This window comes from Mauremys reevesii, linkage group 10 (genome assembly GCF_016161935.1).
Source record: "Mauremys reevesii isolate NIE-2019 linkage group 10, ASM1616193v1, whole genome shotgun sequence".
NCBI lineage: Eukaryota > Metazoa > Chordata > Testudines > Geoemydidae > Mauremys > Mauremys reevesii.
Window position 1 is genome coordinate 74,057,460 of NC_052632.1, and position 16,952 is coordinate 74,074,411.

The 16,952-nt window shown below is 42.9% G+C and overlaps 1 protein-coding gene across 7 annotated transcripts in view; it reads right to left on the reverse strand.

Moving 5' to 3' along the window:
* Nucleotides 1–16,952, reverse strand: part of MAD1L1 (mitotic arrest deficient 1 like 1) — a 502,922-nt gene that overhangs the window by 339,504 nt on the left and 146,466 nt on the right. For all 7 annotated transcript variants that reach the window (XM_039492582.1, XM_039492583.1, XM_039492584.1 and 4 more), the window contains one exon: nt 5,107–5,251. In XM_039492582.1, the coding sequence (XP_039348516.1) occupies nt 5,107–5,251 (145 nt within the window). The remainder of the gene's footprint in view (nt 1–5,106; nt 5,252–16,952) is intronic.

Here is a 16,952-nt window from a genome sequence, read left to right on the forward strand (position 1 = left end):
ACCCCTGATCTAGACTAGTTTGCAGGGGCTTGACAATATTTTTATCTGGTGGCCAATTCCAGATTTTGAGCTCTCCTTTTTTCCAATTACCAGATTCTCTGCTGTGCCATGTTTCAATTCACCACAGCAAATGAGGGTCAGGTGCCATCAGGGAGTCCCTAGTTCTCAGAATCCGTGCTGGTCTCAGTCTTCGTACAGATTACAAGAGCCTGGGGACAGCTCTGACCTGTGGCAGCTAGCAATGGCCTCAAAGAACCAGCATCGACTAGCTGTGAATATCCAGAATACACTGCACTCTGGCCACACCCTCAGCACAACCTTCCAGGCCCTGTCGCAATCCCCGTGCCAGGGGTTGGCCATGAGAGGTGGCCCAGGAGTGGGCAAGTGATGCTCTGCACCAGCTGAGAACTCCGGAGTCTCAAGGGAATTCTCAGATGACCACACGCAGCTGCTTTCTAGCTTCTTTGTGCTGCCACAGTGCAGCCGGGAGCCAAATGCACCAAAGAACTGCCCTGCCTCTTTAGCCCTAACTTTAAAGGGAATCAAATGTAAAACGTCTGCCCAAATCTGCATACAGCAGAAATAATGGTTCTAAGGAAGGTGTAGAGCGAATTAATCCTGAAACTCAATGGCACATTAAATGCCAAAATAGTTAATTGCTGTTTATTACTGATTAAAACACCCAAGAAAGGTGAAGTATGACCACATCATGAGCGCCACCCAAACTACTATGAGTGGCATCCCAGTCTGACCACCCCAACCAAGCAGACTCTGGGAAACATGGAAGAATACCACCCCTTCTGTTTTCTAACCTGACTCCTGCTTCAATTTGTCCTCGAACCTCCACTGATGTCACAAGCTGTCCTCACGTCACGCAATAAACAAGCATCTCAGGGCTTTCCTTTTATCAAACCCTGACTCAGTCAGCAGCTTATATTCAGACCAGGGATCTTAAAAAAGGACAATTGTGAGAGACCTAAATGTCATTTAAAAAAAAAATCTAAAAAGACTCAACTCCAGCTGTGGCAGCTTTGCCTTTTATTTCCTATGAAGAAAGCAAAGACCATAAGCTCTGTGCAAAACTCTGAAAAGGAGAAAGAAATACACACAAGCTTAAGGACAACACACAAGTCAAACAAAAAGCTACCTTAGTAAATATAGCATTCAAAGCCAATTTGGCATCAAATCAAACAGGGGAGGGAGAGACAAGAGAGGCAGGCTGTGTCACACAGAATTTCAGGAAAATCTCACTGCTACCATTAGTGGAGCTGCTCCAGAGTTAGAGCCGTTGTGAGAGATTTCTCTAAAATTCTGAGCATAAACAAAGCTACACAGAGAAACTTCACCACCAAAACAGACACCAGGATTAAGCCATGGGGAACTGTGGCAGACAGAAAATGAATAAATATACCCCTTCAAAGAATTTATTGTCTAACAAGCATAGTGGCTTTCAGGGAAGCCTTTAAACCAACAGGGATATCTGAAAAATCCTTGGGCGACCAAATCTAGCCTTAATACTTTATTTAAAACATGCATGTAAAAACTGTAATTGAACTCAAGTCCAGGAAACTGCTGCCAGGCACACAATATAGACTGCACCAAGAGCCCAGGATCACATGCTGGAACCTACTCCACTGGTAGAGATAGAAATGATAGGGCCAGACCGGTGGCTTAGCAGTAGCAATCTGAGTGATGCTGTATTAAAGACCCAAGACCGATGCCCAGACACTTGTTTTTCCAAGCCTAGCACATGCAGTCCAGGGAAGTCACAGGTGATTCATGAAAATTTCATGTACTGATAGCTGGCAGAGAATTATGCTAATCTTGATTATTGACTAAGTCACAGTGAAGCATCTATAGTGCATGGGAAAGACCAAGGAACCAGTGGGCAAATGAGGCAGGAAGACCCAGAGCAAAGGGAGGAGAGGATAGAGACACTGAAACAGGGAGATCAGAGCAGCCAAGTGAGGCTGAGACACTGTGGCAGGTGGGGAATGAAGGAGAGAGCCCTAGTGAAGTGAGGACTCTAGAATGGTCAAAAAAATGACTGAGACTAAAGGAAGAGTAAAGAATGACCAAGAAAGGTTGAGAAGGGGTGACAGCAGCAGAGCAAGTGGCTCCTAGAGCAGCGTCAAGGAGAAGGAGTGGATACATTTATTACATTAATATCAACCACTACTGCAATGGAAGAGAAGAACTAGCTTCTCCTTTTTGGTTGATTTTAAATAAGTGATAAACGCAGAATTATGACACACAAGGTCTGCCTTGATCCACAAAGAAAGGAAGATACAGTCATTGCATAACATTTTTACTATCAAACCAGCTGGGTCTCCTTATTTGCTAGGATAGGGTAACTGATCTTTGCCTGTTCAAAGGAGCAGGCGGTGACAACCACAACAAACATACACTACCAGGGAGCAGTAAGGACCATGTCACACACAACACTGCTTCTCCCAAAATGTGATTTTTATAGTCCTGTTTAAAAAAATCACACTAGATTCACCAGCGAGCTGGATAAGTGAACTCCTCTTCCTTCCCTCCTCCTTTCTATTCATGACACAGACAGCAGTACAGTCTACGACTGATGCCACTAATTAGATGATTAAATACCACTCTAGGTGATACGCTTTCACTGTGAAATTATTATTTTTAAAGGCAATCTATTTGCTCAATCTCATCTTAAACCACAAGATCATAATTTCTTTTTAATTAAATTAAATTCCTTTTCCTAATTTTGCATGAGCAGAGCAACCATTAAAAGAAACAGCACTGAGGAAACAATGCCTAAATTCCTGCCCTAGCTCTGACCGTACGTGTGGTTCTACACAAAGGATCCCATATAATCCTGGACAAAACAGATTTTCTGAGGACAAAGATATCCCTTTCTCCTTTGAAGTAGCTCAAATGAAATATTATACAGCACACTGAAAGGTTCAACTTTCAAAAAGCAAGTTTATTTGCTATGAATTCAGGTAGGACATTTCCAGTGATTTCTCCTTTTCTGAGAGAAATAAAACCACAGAGAAGAACAAATCAAAAGGGCTCCATGTCTTCAATATAGAAATTAAGATATGGACCACCACATGGTACGTTGCAGGGAACGGTCTGTGATCTTTCAATCCAAAACCAATCTGTATCCTATTGTTCTACCACAAAACATATTTGTCAGCTGAACAGTAGAAATAGGCTAACAAAAGAAATATTTTGGTAGTTTACTGGGCAACTGTTTTTAGAACCGCTTGCTCAGGTCTGACACTATTCTGAAGAACCTGTTTCTTGTTTCATTTAAATTAAGATGGTTAAAAGCAGCATTTTTCTTCTGCACAGTAAAGTTTCAAAGCTGTATTAAGTCAATGTTCAGTTGTAAACTTTTGAAAGAAGAACCATAACATTTTGTTCAGAGTTACAAATATTTCAGTTACAAACCACCTCCATTCCTGACGTGTTCTTAACTGAGGTTCGTGTGTGTGTGTGTATTGTGTGTATATAAATATATATATATATATCTATATATAATAGTACAGATATCTAAAGGCTGTCAATGTCTTACCAAGTACTGTATTCTTTTTCCTAATACCTGGAATTACCCAACTATGTCTATAACCACAGATATCCCATTACAGACCATACCAAAACCAGAAGTGTATAGGGCTGGGAAAATCCTGTCTGTGCTGCTTGTCGTCTCAGTGAGCCAAGGGGAGAAATGGTTTCCTCTCGTAGTTCCCAGCCACTCAGAATGCAATGCCTGCCGTAATGTGTCAAGAAAAGCGACAGCAGTTCTGTCTCTTTCTCACTTACTGGACTCTCCATGGTATCAAATACTGCAGCCAGAAAGAGATTTAACTAATACCCTCTTGTGAAACAACTGCTTCACGCTCCAGAAAGCCCTGCTTAGTACACCATACATCACAGCCTCATTGGCTCAGCTTTGACACAGAATTACAGAACTGAGCACAGAACAATTAAAGCAAATCAAGATCCTGCAGTCAACATTCTAATTTCAAGCCTGAAGCAGTAGCAGCACAACATCTTTTTTTTTCTTCTTTCTTTCTTTTTTTTTTTTGGTGGGCCACATCCCTATACTATGCTGGAAAGAATTACCCTGCCTAATTTCAACCTTCAAATCCAAATAATGCATCTATTTAGTAAAGCTGCATCACCAGCATCCTCACTATATCTTGTGCATTAGCTCTCATTGAGCTAAGCTACCACATAATCTTATTACCTTCATCTCTCCTTCCTACTGTCTTGCTTCTCCCAGCCATTGGCACATCTAGTTTACAGCCGGATCCTGCAAACATACATGTGTGTAAGTTTGCTCACATGACCAGCCCTATTGACTGCAATGAGATTGCGAAGACAAGTGAAGTTACGCATGGGAGTCTTTGGAAGGTGCCACTCACACCTTTGTGGCTAGAGAGAGGTAATAAATAATCATAATTTGTCTTTAGGCAACAGTACCATAGAATTTAATATAAAACTATGAGAGTTCTACAGATTTTTAAAACATTCTATAGAATTTAATCAAAAATTAAAGTCCTGCTACCAAACTCCATAGATTGGTTCAAAAAAATCTGTAAAAGAGATTCTAAACTAATTGGTTTAACTCCTACCATTAAATCTGAAAGGACTTTTACATACGGGTGATGTGACCATCTCATCTTTCCCTAAGTTCCATTTCTCCACAGGACTTTGCACACAGTATAGCACCTTTCTTCTAGTTGTGGAAGTGAGCAAGGCAGCTATCAAGGCCATTTTAAACTCCATTCAGTGACTCAGACACAGAAATACACCTACGGTAACATGACTTAACTTTCTTTCCTAACACAGATGCCAAGGATGACATTAAGAGGTGTGTCACCTACATAACTGCAGCCTACATAAGCACCATGCGCCAGCAGACCAGCACTGACACCCGTGCATTTACTCTGAGCAGACCCAAAGACAAGACTTAAGTCATTGTTACAGCATCCACTACACTGAGACCAAATAGTACTGAATCATCAACTACAAAGCAGACAAGGAAAGAAATCAGAGGACTGCGGGAACAGTATCTACGGGTGGGGAGAAGGGTTTGCATTCCTAAATTCTGTCTAAATGCCATACCTTGGTAAGCAGCAGCACTCGTTTCTGCAAGCGTCTGACAAGACCTTCGTGCTGCTCACGTTTTTTCTTCTCATCCAGTAGCTGGCTCTGGATCCGTAATACCTCTTCCTGTAGCTGTTGCCGAGCCTTCTCTAATATCCTGGCACTAAAAGACAGACGATACCTGTCAGATCTTAATATTACCTCATACCCATGTCGGTCGGAAAAACTTAGGGGAAGTACTAATAGCAATGGAATGTATTATCAGCATTTTTTTTCAAAGAGATGTTAGAAATGTCCAATGGCCAAGCTTACTGCTTAGCCCCAAAACAATTATATTGCTTTACTTATACAAGTCATAAAACACTACATATACTTTACACTTAAAATCGATTATTTTACCTTTGGATAAATACTTAACTCTTCAGCATCAGTGTAATAATGGATCTTAGACATCACCACAACCTTTAAATATTAACGAGTTAGGGAAGTGATTGCCATTAAACCTGATCTGCATTCAAGCATAGCTAATATTTGGTTAGTAATTGTGGCAACTATCCTTGTGGTGTTCTTGCTAGCAGCTTAAGCAGGCACATAGGTTGTGTTCCTGTGACTGGGTAACAGCACTTATTTTGCAACATGAACAGAACTCCCAACCATGCCTGTGTAGCCAATTTCCCCTTCCTCTCAGCTCTCTGTGCAGCAAGGCATCTCAAACAGCATTGACCCACATGCTCTTGGAGCTGCTCTGTGCGCATATCCTCTGGGCTCTCTATTCCTTGCTGAGGCACTGAATAGCTGTCTATATTCACCCATAATGCATTAGTACAAGCAGTTAGGCATTATAGTAGATGTTGGCAACAAACCTGAATGATTAATGAAAAAAAGTTGCAGTATAGGAATAACTCAGCTTTATTTAACTCAGGCAGAAGAGAGTTTCACAACCAGAGCACAAAAACAGTTGTATTTTCAATGTGAACAAGCCCTGAAAGTGAAAATTACAGTGTACCAAACACAAAACTTCACGCAGACTAAAAGCACCAATACCAGGTGCTCTTTATCATTATAAATCAAAAGATAATAAATGAAATATCCTTCAACAAATAAAATATCACCATTATTCAGGCACTGTTTAGATATGTCAGAAAAGTGGCACTCCTACATCCTGATTGCCAGAACAACTTATGCTCTTTGGGAATTTTACTAGGAAAATTGCCATAAATCCCCAATCAGCGATTTCCCGACCTCTGATCCTTCCCTCTAACAACAAATACGCACTTTAAAACTCTAGATGAATTAAAAGGCTATTTAAAGTTCCAGTTTAATTTGGAACCATTCACAGACCAATTTGATAATCCAGCAGTGTGAAACAGATTCTTCACTTGTGTATTCAGGTGGGAAGTTCATTAAGAGGGCTTTAAATCTGCATTTGAAAATGAATAATTTAATTACCAGAGTCCCACTATTTCCCTGGCTCTCTTTTAATTAATTAGTTACACAAAAAGAAATCGGTGCTCAACAGCATCTTCTAAGTTGATGGGACATAGATGGTGTCTGCCTCTCACTAACAGGCTGATTCCCTCTCCATCATAAGCTCAGTGCAAATGTCCCAAGTTCTATGGAATTTTAATAGAAATATCAGCATTTTTCCTGGTCAGCAATCAAGGATTCCAGATGGTAAATAGAGAATCTAAATTTTTGTTGTGTTCATTTTTTGGATAAATCCACCATTACATGATAGCCTGCTGCAAATGTTCAGAAATCAATCTCTATCAAAAAGATATTCTCAGCTGTCAACATTAGAATTCCAGTCCTACTGTGAAACATGATCAAGAATCCTGTGGGAAAACAGAGTCCCAGTAAGATGTCACAAGGAGATATGTAAACCCAGGAAGTATAGAACACATCAGGCTATTAACCTATGATGAGTACCACATTAACAAAACTATTGTAACCCTTTGGAGACTAGATACACACTCAAACCTTGTTTGACGTGATATAAAAATTCTCTCCTCCTTGCTAAATTTACTGGTTAGATTTAATCTGCTGTTCCAGATCTGAGCCCAATGAAGGCTTTGTTTGTTTTTTAAATTAAACTGTATGTATATCCCTCAAAGTTTTGACCTGCTTTTATAAATCCTAAGTGCACTGACTGATCGTCATATTTTCTCACTTGATGAAAATAGATTCCTGCCTAGTTTCCTCGTTAGCATTAATAAAAAGTATTTGCAATCCATATACCAGTTGCACTTTAGGGAGAGCACGCACATCTAGCCCCGTGTGCTCTTCCTCAGGCGCAGTATGGGAGACAAATGAGTAAGCATAGGAAAAATATAGCAAAGTAAATGGCCACATGAGCAGATTGTTCATTTCTTCTGCTTTCAGTGGTGTTAAGACAGAAACTGAGGTAGGTCGTTTCGGTTTTCAGTCTCAGGTCAATTGTGCTGGTCAGTTAAAATGTAAGTGCTGGGAAGCTGATTGTCCAAGGGAAAGTAATGCAATTTCATTCCTCTGGACTGAGTTTTAGTATTCATAGGCTACCACACAATAGGAAAACCAATATTTAAAGTCCTCAGAAGTCTTCCAACACACTGCAATCTGGACTTGCCTAAGCAAAGACTGAGTCATTAAGAACAGACTGGTAATTCTACCAAGTAGTACAGTGATCATAACAGGAACAGATGTCCTCTATAAACCAGGTGGACAATATCAAACTTACCCTCCCCAGTGACACAAATAGGATTCAAAGCCAGGTTTACGGCAACAAACTCCATTATGTCACTACTCTCAGACATTCTTCTATGCTGATGACATTTCTGGCTCTTTAATGCCACTCACTCACTCAAACCAAACTAATTTAAAAAAATCAAAATTCCCAAAGTTCAGTTAAACACTGAGCATATTGTCACTTTCCAAAACCTTTGCAAGTTCAAAGTAGATGTTCTTGGCCTTCACATGGAAAATTAGTTTCTGTTTATCAGTCCCTATGCTCCTTGCCCCAGCCACTGAATGAACTGCCACGAAAGCCTATGCTCAAATAAATCTGTTAGTCTCTAAAGTTCCACAAGTACTCCTCATTCTTTTTGCTGAACTGTTGAGAAGCTCTCCTCATACTTTGCTCTTCCTTTCTACTCAAATATAATCTTAATGATAAAACTTCACCTTCAAGACCATACTTAGCCTTTCAAAGAAAAACAAAGGCAGACAATGAATATAGCAGCTAAGATACATTTTAATAACCTCCTTAAAACTTACAAGAGCAGCTGTCAGCTCTCCTTCAATGAACTATAAAACTATTGTTGTTTCTATCATTCAATCTTTTCAGTAACCAACCTAACACCCAACGAATACTGAGAAAACCACCACAGAGGGCAAACAAGAAGCTAGAAATATTATTCTATACAGCCAATCAGGGAGAAGATCACAGGGCCAACCACAGTGCACAGATGTCAAAAAAAAAAAAGAGGGGGGGAACACAGTGAGAGTCATGAAGCAATTCTAAAGAACATGGCACAGGGACACATTGTCAGGGACAGCAGATAGGAAGGAAAGTGACAAATAACAGTGCCCTGACCATATTGCATACTATGGATGCTAAAAGTACTGTAAAAAACAGAGGGAAAGAAGATGTCAGGGACATAGAAAAAGGAAAATGTAGGAGACAAAGGCACTGCAAGAACTACACAAGCAAAGGTAAACAGGTCACATGCCACACACTAACAAAGAGATAAAAGAAAAGCCAGGTGTGCTGCTGCAACACATTTGCTAGAGGAAAGTTATTCCCCAAATCAGGATCCAGGCTAGATACATCCTTCACTATTATATAAGTTGGCCAACTTCTCCCCACCTCTTCCCAACAGCTGTGTGCCAATAAGGAAATACAAGGAGTTTTCAGATAGTTTGCCATGTTTAGAAGTAAGAACCAACTGTATCTTCTCTTTCAGTTATCACTCCAGCCATCAGGGACCAAGCATTCTGTGGAGGCCTTGGGAGCCTGGGCATGTGAAAGCAAAATTCCTGAGAAAGGAAAGTGAACCGACAAACACCTCAAGCAAACAAACAAAAGGAAGTTCAAGAGAAACCCTGTCCTCACCAGTTGTAACACAAGCAGCCTTTCTGCAGCTGGTTTTATTTGCACCACCTAATTCTGATTCCAAATGCTTCAGAGTGTCACTACGGTTTTTCTTCTGAAAACAAAAAATCAAAACAACTAAAACCAAGAGAATGAAAGAAAGCAAAGACTGAAATAATTACTAATCAAAGGAGAAGCCCGTTTATGGGATGGCGAAGCCACCGGCCAGCTCTACCCAGTAATTTTTCTCCATGTCACCTCTGATGAGTTTTATATTTCTAACATTTCATCAATTTGCATCACCAAATTCAATTTGCATTCACAGATAAACAGAGAGAGAACGGTAAATACTCTCATCTGACCTTGAAGTGTGAGAGAGAAAATTGCCCTCGCAATTTCAATTCAATCCCAACCATAATGAATAATGCAATTTGCCCCATCAGTTACCAACCCGTAATCACACACTTGTGTGCTGGAGAACACACTTTCATGCCAGGCAAGAGATGAAGAGAGCCGGTCCCTGACACTTTTTGTCCTAAGCTCTCACCAGCCCTGTAAACTACCCTGCCAGTACTGTTCCAGCCAACTGTCTGTTCACATGGGGATAATGCCCTGAGAGAGGCACCATTGCACAGTTCTGCCTGGAGGATCTCAACTGACTGCATTGTTGAAGTGGAGACTGAGAGGGCTATGTCCCACAGAGAGGTTATTTTCTCACCTCTTTCACAATTCTCTGTTAACAGCACTGGAGAGAGGGGATAAAATGGGGACCAGCCATGGCCACCTTTTTGGACCCAAAACTATGCAGGGGGATTCCCCTACTCTAGGGGCACTAGGATGCAAGCGGTGCTTTCTCCCACAGGGAAAAACTGCCCTGTCAGAGACTTGAGCTAATAGGAGCAAAAGCAGAAACCTCTAAACAGAGAACTTTCTACAATTTTGGCAGGCTCTCTCCTAACCTGTGATAACTCTTCATTCCACCCTCTCCCTCCCTATCCCCTCACCTCAGTTTCACCCCATACCTGACCCTCTCACTCTTTTTCTTCCATGCCCTGTCCCCCTCCTTCCCTTCTCCTTCCACTTAACAGATTCCCTTTCTAACTACACCCATCACACCCCCCAAAAAATGTGGAACTAACATGACATTTACTGCCATCACTTTGTTCACTCTGTTTGTGTGTTCTAGCTCTGCCCAGACCCTGTAGATCTTGTCTATGTATAATGTAAGCTCTTTGGGGCAAAGACTGTATACTACTTTATAATGCATGGCACAGTGGGGCCTCATTCTTGGTTGGCCATTAGGCACTACTGTACTAAATATGATCATAATAATATTAGCTGGGAATTTCCCTGTACTGCTCCAAATCTGATGAACACTCTTCTTTTCCTACAGCTGTCAGACACAGAATTCAAGTCCACAGTGTCCATGTGTGACAGTATACTCCATAAGGCTTTATGGGGTGGGGGTGCTCATAAATGTATGTATGATAAAACTGGAATAGGGTTTTGCTACATATGACATGTAACATATCTATGTAAAGGTTATGATCTACTAGTTATGTTCATCCTACTTGTATGCAGGCACCATTTGTGTGTTCAAAGTTATAAACATTGGCTGTATAATTGCTTGATTACTAAGTAGTCTTAGTTAGAACATTTGGTCACTTCTTGGGAAAGGAATGTGCAAATTAGGTGCTCAATCAGGAAACACTTAACAGACAAAAGAGCTTGGAAGGCTCCAATCCACATAAGAAGTCCTTCTGCAAACATACAAGATACCATGTGGACAATTGCTTCTGCCTGTAAAGACTGAGTCATGCATAAACATGTGACTTACCCAGGTGACTCCAGAAATCCATTTTGGACCTGGACTTTGCATAGGAATGAAGAAGGGGTCTCCACCCACAAGAGAAGGTCTATTTAAACCAGTGGGAGACTCCTCCATACGGTCTTCAGCTGGCTAAAGAAGGACCCCCTTTCTACCCCCACAGGATATTCAAAGGAAACTGGAACAAAAGACAGAAACTACAGGAGGTGTGAGTGATTGCTGGACTCAGATAGGGTTAGGGTTCCTAAGGTTAGGGTACTTCGAGCTAGGGTTAGGGTTCCTAACAGTAGGGAACTTGGAACTAGGGTTAGGGTTCCTATGGGTACGGCACTTGGAGCTAGAGTAAGGGTTCCAACGGTTAGAGCACTTGGAGCTAGGGTTAGCATTCCTATGGGTAGGGTTTCCCGCCCTACGGATAGGGTTCCTAAGAGTAGAGCGCTTGGAGCTAGGGTTAGGGTGCCAACGCATAGGGCACTTGGAGCTAGGGTTAGGGTTCCTATGGGTGGGGATTCCCACCCTAGGGTTAGGGTACGTAAGGGTAGGGCACTTGCAGCTAGGGTTTGGGTTCCTAAGGGTAGGGCACTTGGAGCTAGGGTTAGGGTTCCTAACAGTAGGTCGTCCCACCGTAGGGTTACAGTACCTATGGGTAGGCATTCCCACCCTCGGGTTAGGGATCCTAAGGGTAGGGCACTTGGAGCTAGGGTTTGGGTTCCTATGGGTAGGGATTCCCACCCTAGGGTTAGGGTTCCTATGGGTAGGGAAGTTGGAGCTAGCGTTAGGGTTCCTATGGGTAGGGCTTCCCGCCCTAGGGTTAGGGTTCCTATGGGTAGGGCACTTGGAGCTAGGGTTAGGGTTCCTATGGGTTGGGCTTCCCGCCCTAGAGTTAGGGTTCCTATGCATAGGGCACTTGGAGCTAGGGTTAGTGTTCCTATGGGTAGGGCACTTGGAGGTGGAGTTAGGGTTCCTATGGGTAGGGCACTTGGAGCTAGGGTTACGGTTCCTATGCATAGGGCACTTGGAGCTAGGGTTAGTGTTCCTATGGGTAGGGCACTTGGAGGTGGAGTTAGGGTTCCTATGGGTAGTGCTTCCCGCCCTAGCGTTAGGGTTCCTATGGATAGGGCGTCCCACCGTAGGGTTTGGGTTCCTATGGGTAGGGCTTCCCGCCATAGGGTTAGGGTTCCTATGAGTAGGCTCTTGGAGTTAGGGTTCCTAAGGGTAGGGCATTTGGATCTAGGGTTAGGGTTCCTAAGGGTAGGGCACTTGGAGCTAGGGTTAGGGTTCCTTTGGGTAGGGCACATGGAGCTAGGGTTAGGGTTCCTTTGGGTAAGGTACTTGGAGCTAGGGTTAGGGTTCCTACAGGTAGGGCACTTGGAGCTAGGGTTAGGGTTCCTATGTGTAGGGTTTCTCGCCCTAAGGATTAGGGTTCCTAAGGGTAGGGCACATGGAGCTAGGGTTAGGGTTCCTATAGGTAGGGCTTCTCGCCCTAAGGTTTAGGCTTCCTAAGGGTAGGGCACTTGGAGCTAGGGTTAGAGTTCCTATGCGTAGGGTACTTGGAGCTAGGGTTAGGGTTCCTATGGGTAGGGCACTTGGAGCTAGGGTTAGGGTTCCTATGGGTAAGGTACTTGGAGCTAGCATTAGGGTTCCAACGGGTAGGGCACTTGGAGCTAGGGTTAGGGTTCCTATGTGAAGGGTTTCTCGCCCTAAGGATTAGGGTTCCTAAGGGTAGGGCACGTAGAGCTAGGGTTAGGGTTCCTATAGGTAGGGCTTCTCGCCCTAAGGTTTAGGCTTCCTAAGGGTAGGGCACTTGGAGCTAGGGTTAGAGTTCCTATGCGTAGGGTACTTGGAGCTAGGGTTAGGGTTCCAACGGGTAGGGCACTTGGAGCTAGGGTTAGGGTTCCTATGTGTAGGGTTTCTCACCCTAAGGATTAGGGTTCCTAAGGGTAGGAACCCTTGGAGTTAGGGTTCCTATGGGTAGGGCTTTCTGCCCTAGGGTTAGGGTTCCTATGGGTAGGGCTTCCCGACCTAGGGTTAGGGTTCCTATGGGTAGGCCGTCCCACCTTAGGGTTTGGGTTCCTATGGGTAGGGCACTTGGAGCTAGGGTTAGGGTTCCTATGGGTAGGGATTTCTGCCCTAGGGTTAGGGTTCCTATGGGTAGGGCACTTGGAGCTAGGGTTACGGTTCCTAAGCAGGGCCGGCTTTATGAAATGCGGAACCCAATTCAAACAGTTTCGATGGGGACCTGGCAGGGATGACTTAAAAAAAAAATGTAAAAAAACACGTGGGGCTTGTATTCACCGGGCGGTGCTCTGAGTCTTTTGAGGCACTTCGGCGGTGTGTCCTTCATTCCCTCCAGGTCTTCAGCGGCACTGAAGGACTCGCTGCTCAACTGTCGCCAAAGACCCAGAATAAGCGAAGGACCCGCCGCTCAAGTGCCGTCGAACACCCGGAGTGAGTGAAGGACCCGCTGCTGAAGTGCCGCTGAAGACTGAAAGGGCCACCAGGTGAGTAAAAATTAAAAAGGCGCCTCTAGCCAAGGAAGGGATTCTCACTGGGCGCGGGGCCCTCTTAGGCGCGGGGCCTGATTCGGGGGAATTGGTGGAATAGGCCTAAAGCCGGCCCTGGCTGGACCCAGGCTAAAAGGCGATTAGTCTGTGAAAGGGCGCATTCTGGAACTGGTGAGGATCTTACTTGTATTCAGTTTGATTAGACATAGATTTGTGCATTTTATTTTATTGTGCTTGGTAACTTGTTTTGTTTTGTCTGTTACTACTTGGAACCACTTAGATCCTACTTGCTGTATTTAATAAAATCACTTTTTACTTATTAATTAACTCAGAGTGTGCATTAATATCTGGGGGAGCAAACAACTGTGCATCTCTCTCTATCAGTGTTATAGAGGGTGAACAATTTATGAGTTTACCCTGCATAAGCTTTATACCGGGTAAAATGGATTTATTTGGGTTTAGACTCCATTGGGAGTTGGGCATCTGGGTGCTAAAGACAAGCACACTTCTGTGAGCTGTTTTCAGGTAAACCTGCAGCCTTGGGGCTGGTAATTCAGACTCTGGGTCTTTGTTGAAGTAGACAGGAGTGTCTGGCTCAGCAAGACAGGGTGCTGAAGTCCTGAGCTGGCAGGGAAAACAGGGGTAGAAGTAGCCTTGGCACATTGGTTGGCAGGTCCCAAGGGGGTTTCTGTGATCCAACCCGTCACACCATTTAAAGAGGAGATGCACAGGGCTCCAAGATCAAGAACAACTGAAGGTTCTGTTATAGAGTTGAAGTAATACCTACAGTGTGAGGAGGAACATCATTCTGGACAACGCAGTCTGAGAGTTGAGGAGGCTGCAGGGTATAAAGGGGGAGGGGACTGACAGAGAGAGGAGTGAAGAAGGAAAATCTGCCTGGAGGTTGGGAATGAAAGGAGGAGGGAAATGGGAAAACAGAATTGACTTGTCAGTAAACAAATCTATTGAAATTCTACACTCTTGACAATAAGATAATAGCTTATTTCAATAAAATAAAGAGAGGGTCAGAAAGTGTTTGGATGATAAAAACAAAACCTTAAACCCTCCATTGCAATCTAATGACAAGGAGCCCTTACAGACTTGTGACTCATTACTGCTTAATGAAGGCTCCACACAACTGTCTGCGATGACCTTTTCCAATCAGACTTCATTTCCAATGCGTATTATAGTATTCCAGCATGAAATGAGCATCATACACTGCTGTTCACTCACATTTTTTAACTGAATGCTTTTCTTAGGCTACTGAATGCATTTATAGAAACAGAATTTTCTGAAAGAATACTTGAAAAATTATTCTTTGACAACTGGGACTTCAATTATAATTCTGAGTAAAATGCAAGGCTGTTGCCCAGGAACTAAATACTGGCCCTTTTGTCTCTAAAAGTCTGACTCAAGAGGCAATAAGTATGAAGATCACAACTAGAGTGACGAGATGTCCCAATTTTATAGGGACAGTCCCAATATTCAGGGCTTTGTCTTAGATACATGCCTATTATCCTCCACCCCCGTCCCAATTTTTCAAATCTGGTCACCTTAGTCACTACCGAGTTCCTAATAGATACTTGTCCAAACCAGATAACCAGCGCACAATTAGGCACCACTGACAGTATCTGTCCAAAATAGATGGTTAGGATCAAAGTGCAGAGATGATTGGGAAAGCATCTGGTTAACTACTAGAAATGCTTACATATAGTCAGTGTTTTCTATCCTTCACTTTCATAGCATCAAATTAATTTCACTACATACCTCCCTCATCCTCCCCAGAACATCAAAAAGGGCTTTCACTTGTTTGGACAGCAGTGACTGAAGCCACTTCCTGAATTTTATAGCAAAGCAATCCAGAGTGACAGTAATTGCACTAAATATAGCACCACAGGAGGATGTTGTGCTATTTAAAAGTAACGAATGAAGAATATTAAAAAATAATTAAAAACAACCAATCAAACAAATGCCTGCTAAAAGTCTGCTTTGTCAACCACTGGGCAACTCTAGATTTCACAACATATACCTCCCAGAGAAGTCACTCCAGAACTCTTTGGGGCCGCTGTTAAATTTAATATTGCTTTGCACCAGCATTTGCACCTGTGCAAAGTGAATGTAACATTACCAGGTCGGAATAGTAGCATTTTATGCCCAGGGTTAAAGTAAAGGAGGTAGAGTGGATAGTTCCCCCACCTCCTTGGCTGGTGCAGCAAGAGCTACCTCGCTTGTTGCAATCTATTTTAACCACTTTTCACATCCACTTTACACAGCTATAAAGGTGGATGAAAATCAGGCTTTAAGTGTCTGGTATCAGCCATCCAGTTAAAGACAGCTGGAATCTATCCAAAGGAGAACAATCTGAATGAGTATCAAACTGACTACCTGTAGTTGGGTCTGTTTGAAATGACTCACACTTCTACAAGCCCACTTTTCACAGATCCTGGCTACACAGTGCAACTACAATCCCTCACTCTGCTTGCCAGTTATGCCCCAGATAGCTAAGCATAGACAAACCCCTTCTCAAAGCCACCACATGTTGTAGTGGCAATCCTTTCTAGTATGGAATGATAGGATCCAACGTTTTAGGATGCTAAATTAAAGAACAGTTAATGGAATCCTACCTGCCCCTACTCCCCAAGAAGCTCCAAATGCATAGCATGCTTTATATGGCCCAGAAAATAGAAGCCCAAGGTCACTGTGTTACTTGGGTCTTTCACTGGGTTGACACTTCTTGCAAGTTACCCGCAGGGCACAAAGCCCTACCCACTGCCAGCTTCATCCCACCCAACTGGCCTAAAGAGCCTTTTAAACCAACACCAGGCTACAGGAATAAACTATCGTGTATAGAAGAATGAACTGTCAGAGCAACTAAATTCAGAGCTCAGTTACATCAATTCTACTATCAGAGAGGTAGCCGTGTTAGTCTGGTTCTGTAAAAGCAGCAAAGAATCCTGTGGCACCTTATAGACTAACAGACGTTTTGCAGCATGAGCTTTCGTGGGTGAATGCCCACTGTCACTCTTGCATCCGACGAAGTGGCATTCACCCACGAAAGCTCATGCTGCAAAACGTCTGTTAGTCTATAAGGTACCACAGGATTCTTTGCTGCTTTTATCAATTCTACTGCATCCATATTTCTAAATGACTAAGAAAACAACATTACATACCATGATGCCTCCCAGCAATGAATATTTCAGACAGAAATCAGTCAGGTGGGGGAGTAAACAGCCCTTACATTGAGATTTTATGTTTCAAGGTCTCTACTGGATGAGCAGAAAGGCCAGGCTCTTTATTTTTCTGTGAAGCTGTGATAAGAAGGTGAACTTCAGAGATGTAGCATCCAAAACATTGAAGGCAGATGAAATCATGGGGCATCCTGGATGCAAATCTCTCCTAGAGTCAATTGCTGTGGTTTTATCTACTGCAGAAATCAGGTATATTTATTAATACAAAAAAAAAC